General features: G+C 42.6%; 4 protein-coding genes across 7 annotated transcripts in view; 2 read left to right on the plus strand and 2 right to left on the minus strand.

The window, feature by feature from the left end:
* Window positions 1-8: 8 nt before the first annotated feature.
* On the minus strand, window positions 9-5,314 carry LOC119553066 (staphylococcal nuclease domain-containing protein 1). The gene is made up of 4 exons (XM_037863192.1): window positions 5,054-5,314; window positions 2,928-3,768; window positions 1,231-2,666; window positions 9-833 (listed from the first exon to the last, which is right to left on the minus strand). The coding sequence occupies exons 1-4, from the start codon at window positions 5,144-5,146 to the stop codon at window positions 423-425; spliced, it is 2,781 nt and encodes a 926-aa protein (XP_037719120.1). The 5' UTR covers window positions 5,147-5,314; the 3' UTR covers window positions 9-422.
* Window positions 5,315-5,755: 441 nt separating this feature from the next.
* LOC119553394 (39S ribosomal protein L17, mitochondrial) lies at window positions 5,756-6,570 on the plus strand. The gene is made up of 2 exons (XM_037863757.1): window positions 5,756-6,028; window positions 6,089-6,570. The coding sequence occupies exons 1-2, from the start codon at window positions 5,831-5,833 to the stop codon at window positions 6,419-6,421; spliced, it is 531 nt and encodes a 176-aa protein (XP_037719685.1). The 5' UTR covers window positions 5,756-5,830; the 3' UTR covers window positions 6,422-6,570.
* Window positions 6,472-12,384, minus strand: part of LOC119553395 (follistatin-related protein 1) — a 31,562-nt gene continuing 25,649 nt past the window's right edge. Inside the window, exons 1-3 of one of the 3 annotated variants that reach the window (XM_037863759.1) lie at window positions 6,709-7,289; window positions 6,605-6,650; window positions 6,472-6,571 (exon numbers count right to left, since the gene is read on the minus strand). In XM_037863759.1, coding sequence (XP_037719687.1) covers window position 6,571; window positions 6,605-6,650; window positions 6,709-6,958 — 297 coding nt within the window. In that variant the 5' untranslated portion in view covers window positions 6,959-7,289 and the 3' untranslated portion in view covers window positions 6,472-6,570. Of the gene's footprint in view, window positions 6,651-6,708; window positions 7,290-12,384 lie in introns of those variants that run through there. The other 2 variants (XM_037863760.1, XM_037863758.1) reach the window with 2 other exon arrangements.
* LOC119553393 lies at window positions 8,758-11,132 on the plus strand. 2 transcript variants are annotated; one of them, XM_037863755.1, is made up of 5 exons: window positions 8,758-8,885; window positions 9,236-9,478; window positions 9,555-9,692; window positions 9,800-9,979; window positions 10,335-11,132. In XM_037863755.1, the coding sequence occupies exons 2-5, from the start codon at window positions 9,262-9,264 to the stop codon at window positions 10,355-10,357; spliced, it is 558 nt and encodes a 185-aa protein (XP_037719683.1). In that variant the 5' UTR covers window positions 8,758-8,885; window positions 9,236-9,261; the 3' UTR covers window positions 10,358-11,132. The 2 variants fall into 2 exon arrangements, with proteins under 2 accessions (XP_037719683.1, XP_037719684.1); XM_037863756.1 differs by lacking the exon at window positions 8,758-8,885 and adding an exon at window positions 8,923-9,041.

Here is a 12,384-nt window from a genome sequence, read left to right on the forward strand (position 1 = left end):
AGACATCGTTGAGGTTTTTAAGGTTTGCATGCTTCAGACAAGCAGCATTACAATATGCTTTATGTAGGACAAGCGTTTACAAAGGGGCGTTCCAATTGATGCTAGGTTGTATCAAATATTTATTTAAAGGATCATGATTGAAAAAAACTAGAAGACCAAATAATTATTATTAATTTGCCAGCTGCTCAAAGCATACAAAAAATGTACTGTGTTCTTCCATGCCATTGCTCATATGTATGTATGTATTTCCAATGTGGTATATGTATCATATATATTGGTGTGTATAGATAGAATTAGTAATTTCATATTCTTTAAGTTGTTGCTTGTTGTTATGTATATAAAGGGCGGGTATGTGGCAGACAAACATTTCGGCTAGCAACGCGCATCACGCCACAGGCCTACTCCACGTATCCAGCCTTTTTCTAGCGGAACTCGGGCGCATCATCCTGTGTTATGTCGCCGTACTTCCAGATGGCCAGATGCGCGGCTAGAGCTGCTTCCTGCGCGGCCCTGTATTGGTCCACAAGGTCTTTGAGCTTACGCTCACGACGCTTTTCGGCCAGAACAAGACCCTCGGCAACGAGCTGCTTTCCAAAATCGGCTTTAGTTGTCGGATCGTGCAGCGTGGCCAAGTTCGGTGACCCAGCCACCTTCAGCTCCACATTGAGTTGAACCTTGTGGTTCAAAACGTCCTCAGAAAAGGCACGCAAGGCTTCTTCCTTATCCTCGTTGTCAGAAGGCAGGGCGACTAAGGCCAAAGCGTATTCAGTGGCATACGGTTTTTCACTGCTGAAGGCTGGGGGCAAGGCTGCCAAACGGCTTGTGGGCAGCGTCTGAAAAAGAAATTTGGTATTAACACTTTTAGAATTGAGCACTTTTCATATTTATTAGGTTGGGACGTGTCGCAACTCGAAGACATTTGCAGCGTGGTTCTGGCGCCCCCAGCCACTTTGCGATCTTGCCTCGTACGTATTTAATTCTGCTACTTTGGACATTAGTTGAACCAAAAAATATGGAACATCCTCTGTACCTTTTAAGAGAATTGCATACGACTCGAACGTGGAACACATTTGACGCAGCTGTAGGGTTTAGCTTACGCCATCACGCAATGTATATAGTCATTCGGAGAAGCATATTTGATATAGCAAGCTTATGACTCATGCGTTTCACTTTAAGCCGGAAACGGATCTAAGGAACTTGCAGATTATACTCTATCCAGGCTAGACTTACCTCCTTGTTGCCATAATCGATGTACAGGACGGTAGCGTTACTGCCCTGAACTCGTTCCACCTTGGCGCGGTACCATTGATTATCAAGGGTGAACTGAGCAGCCACTAGGTCGCCACGCTTAGGAGTGTATGATCCAGCGATGGGTGGATTGGACTGGAAGTCGGCGTGAAGCTTGCTCATTAGGGACTCTAGCTTGGTTCCGTTCTCCACAGACTGAGCGAAGAATGTCAGAGTTTCGGTGATCTCAGTGACAATTACATTTTCGTAATTGACTTTGCGCTCTACCACCACCTTGTCCTCCTTCTCTTCTTCAACAACAGGTTTTTCCTCAGGCACTTGTTCCACATAGTTGGTCCAGATGTTTTTCTTGGCGGCCTTGGCACGATCCTCGGCACTCTTCAACTGGCGGTAGTATTCAGATTTCTCGGCACTGAAGTGGACTTCCGCTAGACCCTCTTCCACCAGAGCAACGGACAGGTTGGCACCGGTGTCCGTCCAAAGCCAACCGATCACTGAAGATCCTGCCTTATCGGTGGTGTCGATATGCACGGAAACGTCCCGTTGCAAGACACGCTCGCGGGTAAAGGTAAGAGCCTCATCTCCATAAGGTTCTCCCTCTTGGGCAGGAACGCCATTTAGCGCTGGGCGGGAGGAGCGCGGACATGAGATGCCGGCAAGCAGGAATGTGACCAGGCAGCTGTCCTTTGGCACAAAGAGTCGAAGGCGGGACCCGCTAGCAACGAACTCCACGATGGCCTCAGTACGCAGAGCACGCTGCCACGAGGGCAGATATTGTACTTTAATTCGGGAATGGTCAACAGTCAAGTCGTTGACTCGCAGTGTTGCGTTATCCTTCTTTGCGTGCAGTCCCTTCAGCCCCTTAATAGCTTGCTGCTCGGCAGCAATCAACTGATCATAGGCGGAAGATCTCTGATCGTCGTCCTGGCGATACCGAACACATGTAGCCAAGCCCTTGGCCACCATAGCCTCAGCCACGTTTTGCCCGCCAATGGAGACAGTGTAGCAGTATTTCTCAGGGAAGTTTTCACGCGGAGGCGAGATGTAGTCCAGGTTGCACTGCACTTTCTTGTTAATCAACTTTTTGCGCAGAAACTCGCGGGCGTCAAACATGTGTGGAATTTCATAAAGTGGTCGATAGTTCTTTCCGCGTGGTGGAGCCTTAACGATCTCTTCGCCGTCGGTGCCAACCACCGCACGTTGGTCGCGTGGCGGCCTGATGGACGAGAAGAAGACCTTCTTGACTTGGCCGTTGGAGAGGCGTACATTAATAGCATCGCCATTGAAAACCTCCACTACGGTACCGGAGAAGTCCTTCTCCTTCGAGTTGAAAGCGGGTGTTTTTGCTTGATAGTCTTGCCATTGGCGCAGGCGTTTTTCCTTGGCAACACGTTCCGCAGCACGAAGCTTATCGGCGCCTAAAAAGGGAGCGGTAAGTTTTTTTTTAAGTCTACGTAGCAATATAATTCATTTGCAAAATCTGGAAAGCAGATGTTGATGTCGACGGGGTGAAATGAACGCAGCGACAATGTTCAGTCACAAAATTCTTGGAGTCCGTCTTTTATCTGGCAGCCGATTGCAAACAGTGAACAGCACAACAAAAGGTTATTTACCAATTCGGTGCTGTGCTGTGCAAACGAACTGCGGATTTGGCTTAGAAAGCTCAAAGCTAAACTCACCAGTCTTCATAACAGCCATGGACCAGTCCACACACTTGGCAAGTCCCTCGCGCAGGAGTGATTCTGCAATGTTGCCTTTCGGGTACAGAATCGTTCCAATGAAGTTCGAGTTGTTAACCGATTCCAGCCGGATTTCCACGTCCCGTTGCAACAGACGGGTCTCAACGAAATAGCGTGCCTCGTCGGCGAACGGCACCTTCACACTCAGGTCCGGCTTGCCATCAGCATCCAACTTGACGCCCGGACAACGAATGCCCGAAATCATCAGCGTGATGTAGTGGAAGTCCGGAAGCAAGAATGCACGAACGGTGGAACCGTCGCGCACGTGCTCGATGATCGCCTTGACGGGATTTCCTCCATAGATATCTACCAGATGGGCGGGATTCTCGTGGGCCCACTTAATGTTGCGAACCTTGTCGGCGACAATTGCGTTGGACGACCACTTGCCACGGCCCGCAGCACGTGCCTGGTCCTCCAACTCGATGAGAGTCTGCTGCTCGGCCGTGGGGCGTCCCTCGCGGCGCACGGACACCAGACCCTCGCGTACAATGGACTCGACCACATTTTCACCAGTCTCCTTGTCCTTGCCGATCCATACGAAACCGTACTCTCGATTCGAGTTGGCTGGCTTGTCGAACGTGAAGGTGACCTCAACGCCAATGAGCTTCTTGCGCAGGAACTCACGCGATTCCCAGGCCCAGGGTTCGTCCTTGGTCTCGTCGCCACCAGCGCCGGGACGTCGAGCCAACTTGGGGGCCAGGACATGCGAGAAGGTTATTTGTTTCTCTGGAGGCGGTGCACCCTTGGTCGCGCGTATAACTACAGTGTCGCCGGAGAGAACCTGAAACAGTCCGAGTGAGGTTAAAAATGCAATGCACGTGTGTGGGCCTAGAGTCTAGAGGTGGACACTTAACGATGGCCCTATCGCCACAAGATCCAGCGCGACCAATAGCACTATCGATATGTCGAATACTTTAGGTTCATATCACGTGAAAGTGGGAGAGTCTTTAGCCGCTCAAATCTAACCCCTCAGAATAACTACTTAATATGGGAACTAGAACCAAAGCCTTGTATGTGAGCATGGGTTATAATTAAATAACAACACGTGCAGTGTCCAGCAAATAGCGCCTGCGCTAGAAATCTACCGAATATGTGGGTCTCTATTTAAATTCGAGTGCCGGTCGCTCAACGGATTTCTTTACGATGGTAAAAAAAATTCAGTGGTGCGGCCCTAACTGAAACCGGTTTTGAGGTGCAGAAAAGTAAAAGGCATCTTTTGTATGTGCCCCTCTGCTCAAATATGTACTGGCTGTCCTCCGGGGGAAAACTCGAGGATAGTTTCATATGCCCATGGACAATTCCAAAATGACGAGAAGCGAGCGCGCAGAGGACAATATGTTAATGGGCAGCTCGTAGGGCGTCGGCTAAATACCTCCAAGATCAACAGGTTTTTCGAGTGAGGGCGAGTCGCGTATCTCGAGATGTTGAGACTTTGTTTGCAGGGTGCCAACGTCATCAAGGCAGTATATGCCGCCAAGCTCTGCCGTTTATTTTGTTATCAATACCGCCGAGCGGACAAAAGTCCACCGAGCTGACTGAAAATGGCCATCGAACTCTGGCGGCTGGCAACAAAGCTGCCAACAAGTGAAAGTAGATGCTGAACTAAGCAGACCTAGGGCCAATTACATTCATAAATAGCAGAAAAATGCTCCTCTCGCCTGGGAGGTTAGAAACGAACCCATTCAGCAGTCACAGGAAGGGGGAACAGGGTAGCAGCTACGTAGAGCAGTTACCAATATAACCAATGCCGGTTAACCATCTTCTTTGCTGATGGTGACGCAGAAGACCAGCAGCAGCAGCAAGAACAACAATGGCCCGAAGAAAATCTGCCAGCTTGGCACCTATAACTTTCATTTCTTCGGATCGAACGAGCGTGTGCAACGTGTCACACACACGCACCGAGTCCTATACGCGTCTCACTCGCACTTGTCAGAGTTGCACTCGGCTGCTTTCCGCCGCTTTTGCCACGCTGATAGAAAGATAGTCTAACATTTCACTTGTTTTCTCACTGAGATTTCGAACCAGAAGGTATTTCTTTATATCCCCGTAAAGCCCATCCGACTTACCTGCTTCACAATGCCGGACAACGACTTGGAAGGCGCTGGCGGGGCGTCTTTTGCTGCTCCGGCAGCTGTCGCGCTGTTCGCTGCTGTTGCCATTTTTTTCGTTCGAATGCGGGGGAGTTACTAGCACAGGGCCGTGGCAGTTGGCTTCAATAGCGGAATAATGCGTTGATTGCGTTTCGGGGGCTAAACACCGCGCTTCAACCTAACAAACTTATTTGAGCAAGAGAAGAACCGCACACAAAATCTAAAAAATTTTCACTGAAGTTGGAGTGACCGTGTTGGCTAGAGCTGGGCACATTCCCGATAGTATCGACAACTCTTGCCCAGTGCTATCGGGTATTTAATTTTTACTGATATCAAATCTGTGATATCTTGTAGGTTTTTTAGATTTGCTATTCTATTATTATATAATAATGCTAATAATTAGTATATATATATATAATATATTATATTATATTAAATTTATTCTTATTACTAGTGTCATACAATTTTTAAAACTCTAAAATGCTATTTTTTTGGTGATATAGATACATAGCAAATATAAACCATCATTGTTTTTGACAACCTTTTCTGGATTCAACAACAATTCAGCAATTCAACAGTTTAGGGTTTCTAATTTTAATTTGCTGTGTGCCCACCCCTGGTTTTTCATATGAAACCCTAGGTATCGATACATCGAGTGAGGCCCTAGCACGCAGTTATCGATACAGGTCCGCCAGCTGTTCGGCGGCTCATTACGTGATTTTGTGTTTGTTAAATTGTCGAAACTCAGGTAAAATGAATCAAGCCGATGTAACAAAGCTGATGTCTCAGCTGCGCATAGCAGTCAGGCCAAATAAACGCAACTTGAAGAATGCGGATGGTCCGGAGGGTAGGCTGCTGAAGCTGCGAAAGACTGTAACGGCGTTGGTAAAGCATGAGCGCATTGAACTGTTCTACAACCGGGCGGACGAAGCTCGTGGCTACGCCGAACTGGTAAGCAAATCGCCATCAGCCAGCTGATATACAAGGATTTACATATTTATAATCTTTCAGCTCATTTCCAATGCCATTCGACATGGGGACCGTCACACGGCCACCATGGAACTGGCCGACTATTGGCTGCTGGAGAAGCAACTGGTGCACAAGCTCTTCAAGGTGCTGGTACCGCGCTATGAGAACTACAATGTGGCATATACTCGCATGTACAAGGCCCCACGGGACTATCCGGGCATTTACTACAGGCAGTCTGTGCTGGAGCTCCGGGGCAATCCCTACCCTTTGCTTACGGCAGACCAATCTCAAAACCGAAATCTGTTGCACAACGTGCTCCTTGACGAGGCGAGGAAAGAGTTCAGACGTCAGAAACTGTCTAAGTTAGTTAACTAATTAGTCCATTGACTTACCTGGCTGCCTCCACATAGCAGAGTAGCACGCAGCTTGTCGCTTAGCATACAGTTAGGACTTAAAATCCGTTTTATTATAAATTTTGTATATACATAAATCCAATTGTTTGAACTGGTTTGTTCTAAATTCAACCTACGGTGCGCAGTCGAACTTATCCATGAGGACTAAAGCTTACTGACATTGCAGTGGCTGAAGTAATCCGATTTCCAATCTGTAGGTTTTAAAGATTTAGCGTTTCAACGACTTCAGTTCATAACCGGATCACTTACCTTTTCCCGTAAGGCAGGCATCTCGCAACATTTCACAGTGGCTGTAGAAAAATTGGTGCTCATTTGTCGACGCCGCGCAGACTGGCAGGAATGGATCGCAGCTACCAATAACTTTACAGGCTGAGCTGCTGCCAATAACTGGTAACGACATAGACAGAGCAAGGAACATAATAAAGTCGGAGATCAGGAACCAAGCCAAATAAATATTCCTCTCTGAGCCACTTGCTAAATTATGCATCCTAAATGGCATTTTCAACTCAAATTTATTTCACCATAGCAGCACAAATTAGGGAGCTGCTATGTACTCTCCAGTCAGTCGCAGAATGTAGAAACCGAATTTTCGATGCCAGCACCAACAGCTATCCAACAACTGATAAGCATTGGCTACCTACGCGCTGATGCATACTAATTCGCTCTTGTTCCTGAACCCCACAAAGTTGCCATGGAAACGAGCTCAAACACTGGCCAAAGAATCAATGATAACTTCACCTCTACTTTTCACCGGAAGCTATTGTTCGTTTACTCCCGGAATTCGCGTTGAATGGGGTTGTTCAACTGAGTGGAACACCGGCTTTGTTCGAAGCTTCGTGCACATTCAATCCGGGCGGTCCAGATGTGTCCACTAGTGTGCAGCTCGCATAAAAGTGCATATTCGAGCATGTACTTAAATGATTCTTTAATGAGTTTATTTGGACTGATCAAAAAATGGTACACTATTTTATAAAGGACTAATTAAACTCACTTTGTATACAGGAAAAATAGTCTTAAATAAAATACTGTGGATTGACGAATTTCATTGGAAAAAACTCTGTAAGCGTATTGTATGTATGTATGTCGTGACCATCTTACATTTTATTTAGTTTGATAGTTTTTCCGGATTCAAACCTTCAATTATTTAAAAGGTGGCTTCATTGGATCTGTTTTTTAAATCGTTTTTTGCCATTTCGGAAATATTAAATCAAGGATCAAGCAAAAATTGTAAACATGTTGGGATATTTTATATATATATTCTATATACCTGATAAAATTGAGCTATTTAAAAATAAATTTGTTTGGTCCCTGTAAAGAAGTTCAGGCTGCGTCATCAATTCTGTTGTTTAAGGTGTGGCTGCAGAACGGAACGACAGCCTGACCACGTGAAGCCGTGTCAGGTGACTTAATTACATTTGCATTATTAAATTTTATGACAGCTGTTGGGCTCAATAACGCCTACATACTGACCCCAGGCTGTTGGTTAGGAGGCGTTGCAGTGCCAATTAAACAGAGGCAGCCTCGTGCCGCAAGGTCCGTTTTGTTGTCTATTGGTACACTTTTATACTTATTTATCAGTCCTTTTGTTAGGACATTATAAACTCTTCCCTGGCTTAAATTAACCGTATTCTATTTATTTGTTAGAATAGGAATATAATCAACAGGTGATTTGTTTTCGCTGTTCAATGAAACGTAGATGACCATAAAATGAGACCTTTTTATCATATTCTGTTCTAGAGAATTACTGGAGTTGCAGACGTTCATGCAATACAAAAAGCAAGGATGGGCGGTGCATCGGTATGCCAGCACAATAACACACGACGACCAAACGACCACAAATCGCAATGGGGTGGGGTTGGCAGAATGTCACTATAAGCCAATGGCCCCATTGATTATCCCAACAAAACAATATTGACCAGGCGAGCCCATTACCTGCGTCATATTTAAAACGGGTGCTTATTAGCATAGCAGTCCTTCAAAATATTCCCTTGGATGTACATGAGTCTCTACTAAACAAATAAGCTTCGATTTTTTCGAACAGACTTGGTCGCATTTATTTTCGCTGAGACTGTAGCCCATAGAAGCCACTTAAGGAACACAGAATTCCGGATAAAAATAGAATGTAAAATATTTATATGCAGAACATGCGCAGCTCATTGATAAAAGCCCAGGCTCCGGGTGCGCACTCTCTCACTAGAAACGACCGAGTTGGACATGGAGAACTCGCAACGAGAAAAAACGAGAGAAAGGGCTTCCCTATGAGCATAGAATCCTGCAGGATGTTATACATGCCGTGGCCTTTTATGCTGCTGTCCTTATATCATTTCATTCAGTTTCGAAGAGTCGTGCAACGAGAGCACTTCTGCCGTAGAAAGCTATTCTGCGCTGTTTCAGAGTCTGGAGTTCTTTTGTGTGTATAACTAACGGTTGGTCCAAAATTTTATGGGCTGTGAGCAAGAAAAATTAAAAAAAAAGAAAAACTATGGAATCAGAAAATGGCAATAAAATTCAGCACTTAACTAAATTTGTAATTAGTGTCAAATGAAAATGCTCTTAATAACAATGCTCTATGCAGTTGTGATGTATGTGGTGTATTGAAGCAAACGGGCTTGACAAATGCAATGTGAAATATTAGACCTTTTTCGATTCTTTTTTATTTTAAGTATACATATTACGTCTTATTATTTTATGCATATATTTTTTGCTTGGGGGTATTCCGGCATATGTATCTAAAATCCCTTTTGTGTTAAGGAATGGGTTTTTTCTTTTTTCGCAGTGGGCAGCAGCAGTATAAGTCACACGATGAGGAATAATTGTAACGCGCTTTTGCTGGCATCGTTTGTGACTTGGTCGGGGGTGTTGTGCAGCACTGTATGGGGCACCACAGAGGGCCAGGAAACACCTCTCGCACTTCCGGTGGCGGAGCAAACCCAGCCCACTACGGCCATACAAGGCGAAGTATGGGAGGAAGATGATCACGAAGTATTAATAAGAAACGAACGTGGCACCAAGAGCGACGGTGAGTCAGGGGCTAGTTATGAGGGTTGCTGCTCTAGGAAATGCCAATATTAAGTGCGGTATTATTTTTTTTATAGGTTTGTCGTGCCGATACGGCAAGAATCCGTGGACTGAGTGTGATACAAAAACTAATACACGTTCTAGAACCTTGACATTAAAGAAGGGAGACCCAGCATGCGACCAAACGCGAACAATTCAGAAGAAATGTAAAAAAGGTAATACTTTAAATGTTTCTTGTTCCTTTTTGAAATAGTAATCCCCTTAAAAAAAGGGTATAATGCGGTCATCATGGAGTAATAAAATTTGTTTCCTTTTACACCAGCATGTCGGTATGAAAAGGGATCCTGGTCGGAATGCGCATCCGGACAAATGACTAGAGCTGATAAATTGAAAACGAGCAGTGATCCGTCCTGCGAAGCAACGCGTGTCATCAAAAAGAACTGCAAGCCCGGAAAGTCCAAGGATAAGAGTGCCAAGGAACAGCGTAAGAACAAAGATAAAGGTGAGTTAACCAGTTTACAATTATAGGTACCACATTTCGAAGCCTCTGACAGTGTGGTCCTTAATTGAAAAATGGGGTATTTCAGTGCTAAAATATTTTCAAAAGTATTTACTTGGTTTTATAAACATTAGGCCACTTAAATACCTTGATAATGATTTTCAGAAATATTTCGGCACTGAAATCCATCACCTTACATTTATACACATATTTACTTAAATGTTTATGCTGCCAAGAGGTATAAATATAAAATAAGGTTTTTAATAGAAATACAAAGTATTACATTTTTGAAAGAGTTACTATTTACTTTCTAAAATCTTTTACAACCATTATCTCTTTGTCTTTCACTTACATACAGCTGCTCGCAAAGGACGCGTTTAAGTTATTTCATACTCGATAATTTTAAATGCCCCATGTTAGTTTGCATCAATACGATGCAAATAGTTTAAGTTGAACTTATTTTTCAATAAATTCTTAACAGAAAAATCGTAACGACATTAACTGTCTGCTATGTATACCCAAAATGCATTTTAATTAATGCACATATTGATTAATGTTGTAGTTTGGTTTTCAAGCAAACGATAAACTTAATGTAAACGACAGTATGTTCAACTGTAAAACGTAATAGCAACTTTGCGGAATTTATCATATTTATGCAATGCAGAATAAAAAAAAATATATTCATACAATACCATACAAACATAAATACCAAATTATTTAGTTAACTTCAAAGAAAAAAGTCATATGTACATCCAAGCCAACATCCATCATTCTCTGCAATGATTAAAACTGGAATGACAGTTGCCTCTTAACTTGTGTGACTATTTAAGCCCCTTCATAAATTTAGCAGAGTTGTTCTTCTATTGAATTTAAATAATATTAACCGTAAATCTAATATTAAAAAACCAAACAATTAATCTGATTATTGATGTAAAATTTTGGCAAATATCAGCTGCTGTATCTCATCTCAAGAAAACAAAGTGAGGAAAATAAATACTGAAATCAAAGGGACGATAATGTTTCTCATTCGCAGATATTAAATTAATAAAACACTTAGTGTAAATATTGTAAAAAATAAAAACCTACTATAGAATGAAAAAAACAGAAAGTAAAAGAATGAGACACGACGGTCTAAATTACGGATCCCGTCGTAGTTGCAACGTAGGCAATTGGCATTTTAAAGTAGTTTATAACTCACTTTCACTGGGTACAAGTAAAATATAAATTTGGAAATACCATTCCCAAAATTAATATACAAGTCGAAATACAGACAAACATACTTACATTCATACATATTCCGATTAAAAATTGTACCATTTCGAAGACATGGTTTATCTTTTTAATAAACACATATATAAACATAGAACGTTAACTACGAATTAATGTATTTTTCTGTAAGCAGTTTTACAACCGTACCCTATCATTCATAACTACAATGTCAAGAAGAACAGCTCACTCACAGCATGCAAATTCATAAACACATCATCCTTAGGGGCAGTATTTATCTGAGTCTTTTAATTCCATAAGGAAGAGCAAAAAGCAACTCCCCCAAAAGTAAAGTGAAATTTGTTTACGTACGTATACAACATAAGAAAAAGTAACTGAACTTTAATAAATACAAATATTACGAAACAAAACTTTCTGTAATTTTTTTATACAAGAATTTGATGGGTTAATAAGTACTCTCTCCAGGACTGAAAAATGATTTAAGTCTCAGTGAAGTATTGCACAAATTTGGTTACCACCGTTTATATCTTTCGGGTAGTTTATAATACTGTGCTTTAAGCACCATAAAAGAGCGTTCATTGTTTTTATGAGAAACGACCATGCGCACATCGATTTTCCCGGGATGAAAACTTTAAAATCTGTTTTTTTAATTAATTAAACAAAAGCGATATATAATCGACAGTGTCAAATTTAATGCTGGCTAATGAAAGTGTTGAATTACTTATGATTGCTATACATGTGCATATATGTCTTCTATTATAGAGAGCATGAAGATATGTACATACTCAGGGTGGGAACTTGGAAAAGTTATATGTAAGTGAGGTAAATGTGTAATTCTTCATTTATACATACAAATGTATGTATCTGTCTAAAGTATTGTGGTAACATTAAAATATAAATTGAGTATAGATTAAGAGTTCGATATAATAATATAGGGGGTATCCGGTAATCTTCGTTATATTTATGCCCCATTTGGAAATGTTTTGGCCAGCATGCACATATTTCTTGTTGTTCATTCGTCTGCGCTCGCTCTTTGTTTTTTTAGCTAAACTAAATCTGTCTCCCAGAGAAATCACTCAAAACATGTTTGGTTGAGCTCTCGGAAACAAAATGGAACTGGGAAAGAGATATGCTCGTATGTACTCTCAAACTGGCTCAAAACTGTATCTACTTGTATTTTG

Source organism: Drosophila subpulchrella, chromosome 3L, assembly GCF_014743375.2.
Source record: "Drosophila subpulchrella strain 33 F10 #4 breed RU33 chromosome 3L, RU_Dsub_v1.1 Primary Assembly, whole genome shotgun sequence".
In the NCBI taxonomy this organism is placed as follows: domain Eukaryota; kingdom Metazoa; phylum Arthropoda; class Insecta; order Diptera; family Drosophilidae; genus Drosophila; species Drosophila subpulchrella.

Excerpts from the sequence above, each read along its gene's own strand:
- LOC119553066 (XM_037863192.1), bottom strand. The coding sequence starts at position 5,146 with ATGGCAACAGCAGCGAACAGCGCGACAGCTGCCGGAGCAGCAAAAGAC. Across the intron at positions 2,667-2,927 it reads CATGGCTGTTATGAAGACTG|GCGCCGATAAGCTTCGTGCT; the intron begins GTGAGTTTAGCT and ends CTCCCTTTTTAG. Across the intron at positions 834-1,230 it reads TCGATTATGGCAACAAGGAG|ACGCTGCCCACAAGCCGTTT; the intron begins GTAAGTCTAGCC and ends TTTCTTTTTCAG.
- LOC119553394 (XM_037863757.1), top strand. The coding sequence starts at position 5,831 with ATGAATCAAGCCGATGTAACAAAGCTGATGTCTCAGCTGCGCATAGCA. Across the intron at positions 6,029-6,088 it reads CTCGTGGCTACGCCGAACTG|CTCATTTCCAATGCCATTCG; the intron begins GTAAGCAAATCG and ends ATAATCTTTCAG.
- LOC119553393 (XM_037863755.1), top strand. The coding sequence starts at position 9,262 with ATGAGGAATAATTGTAACGCGCTTTTGCTGGCATCGTTTGTGACTTGG. Across the intron at positions 9,693-9,799 it reads TCAGAAGAAATGTAAAAAAG|CATGTCGGTATGAAAAGGGA; the intron begins GTAATACTTTAA and ends CTTTTACACCAG. Across the intron at positions 9,980-10,334 it reads GCGTAAGAACAAAGATAAAG|CTGCTCGCAAAGGACGCGTT; the intron begins GTGAGTTAACCA and ends ACTTACATACAG.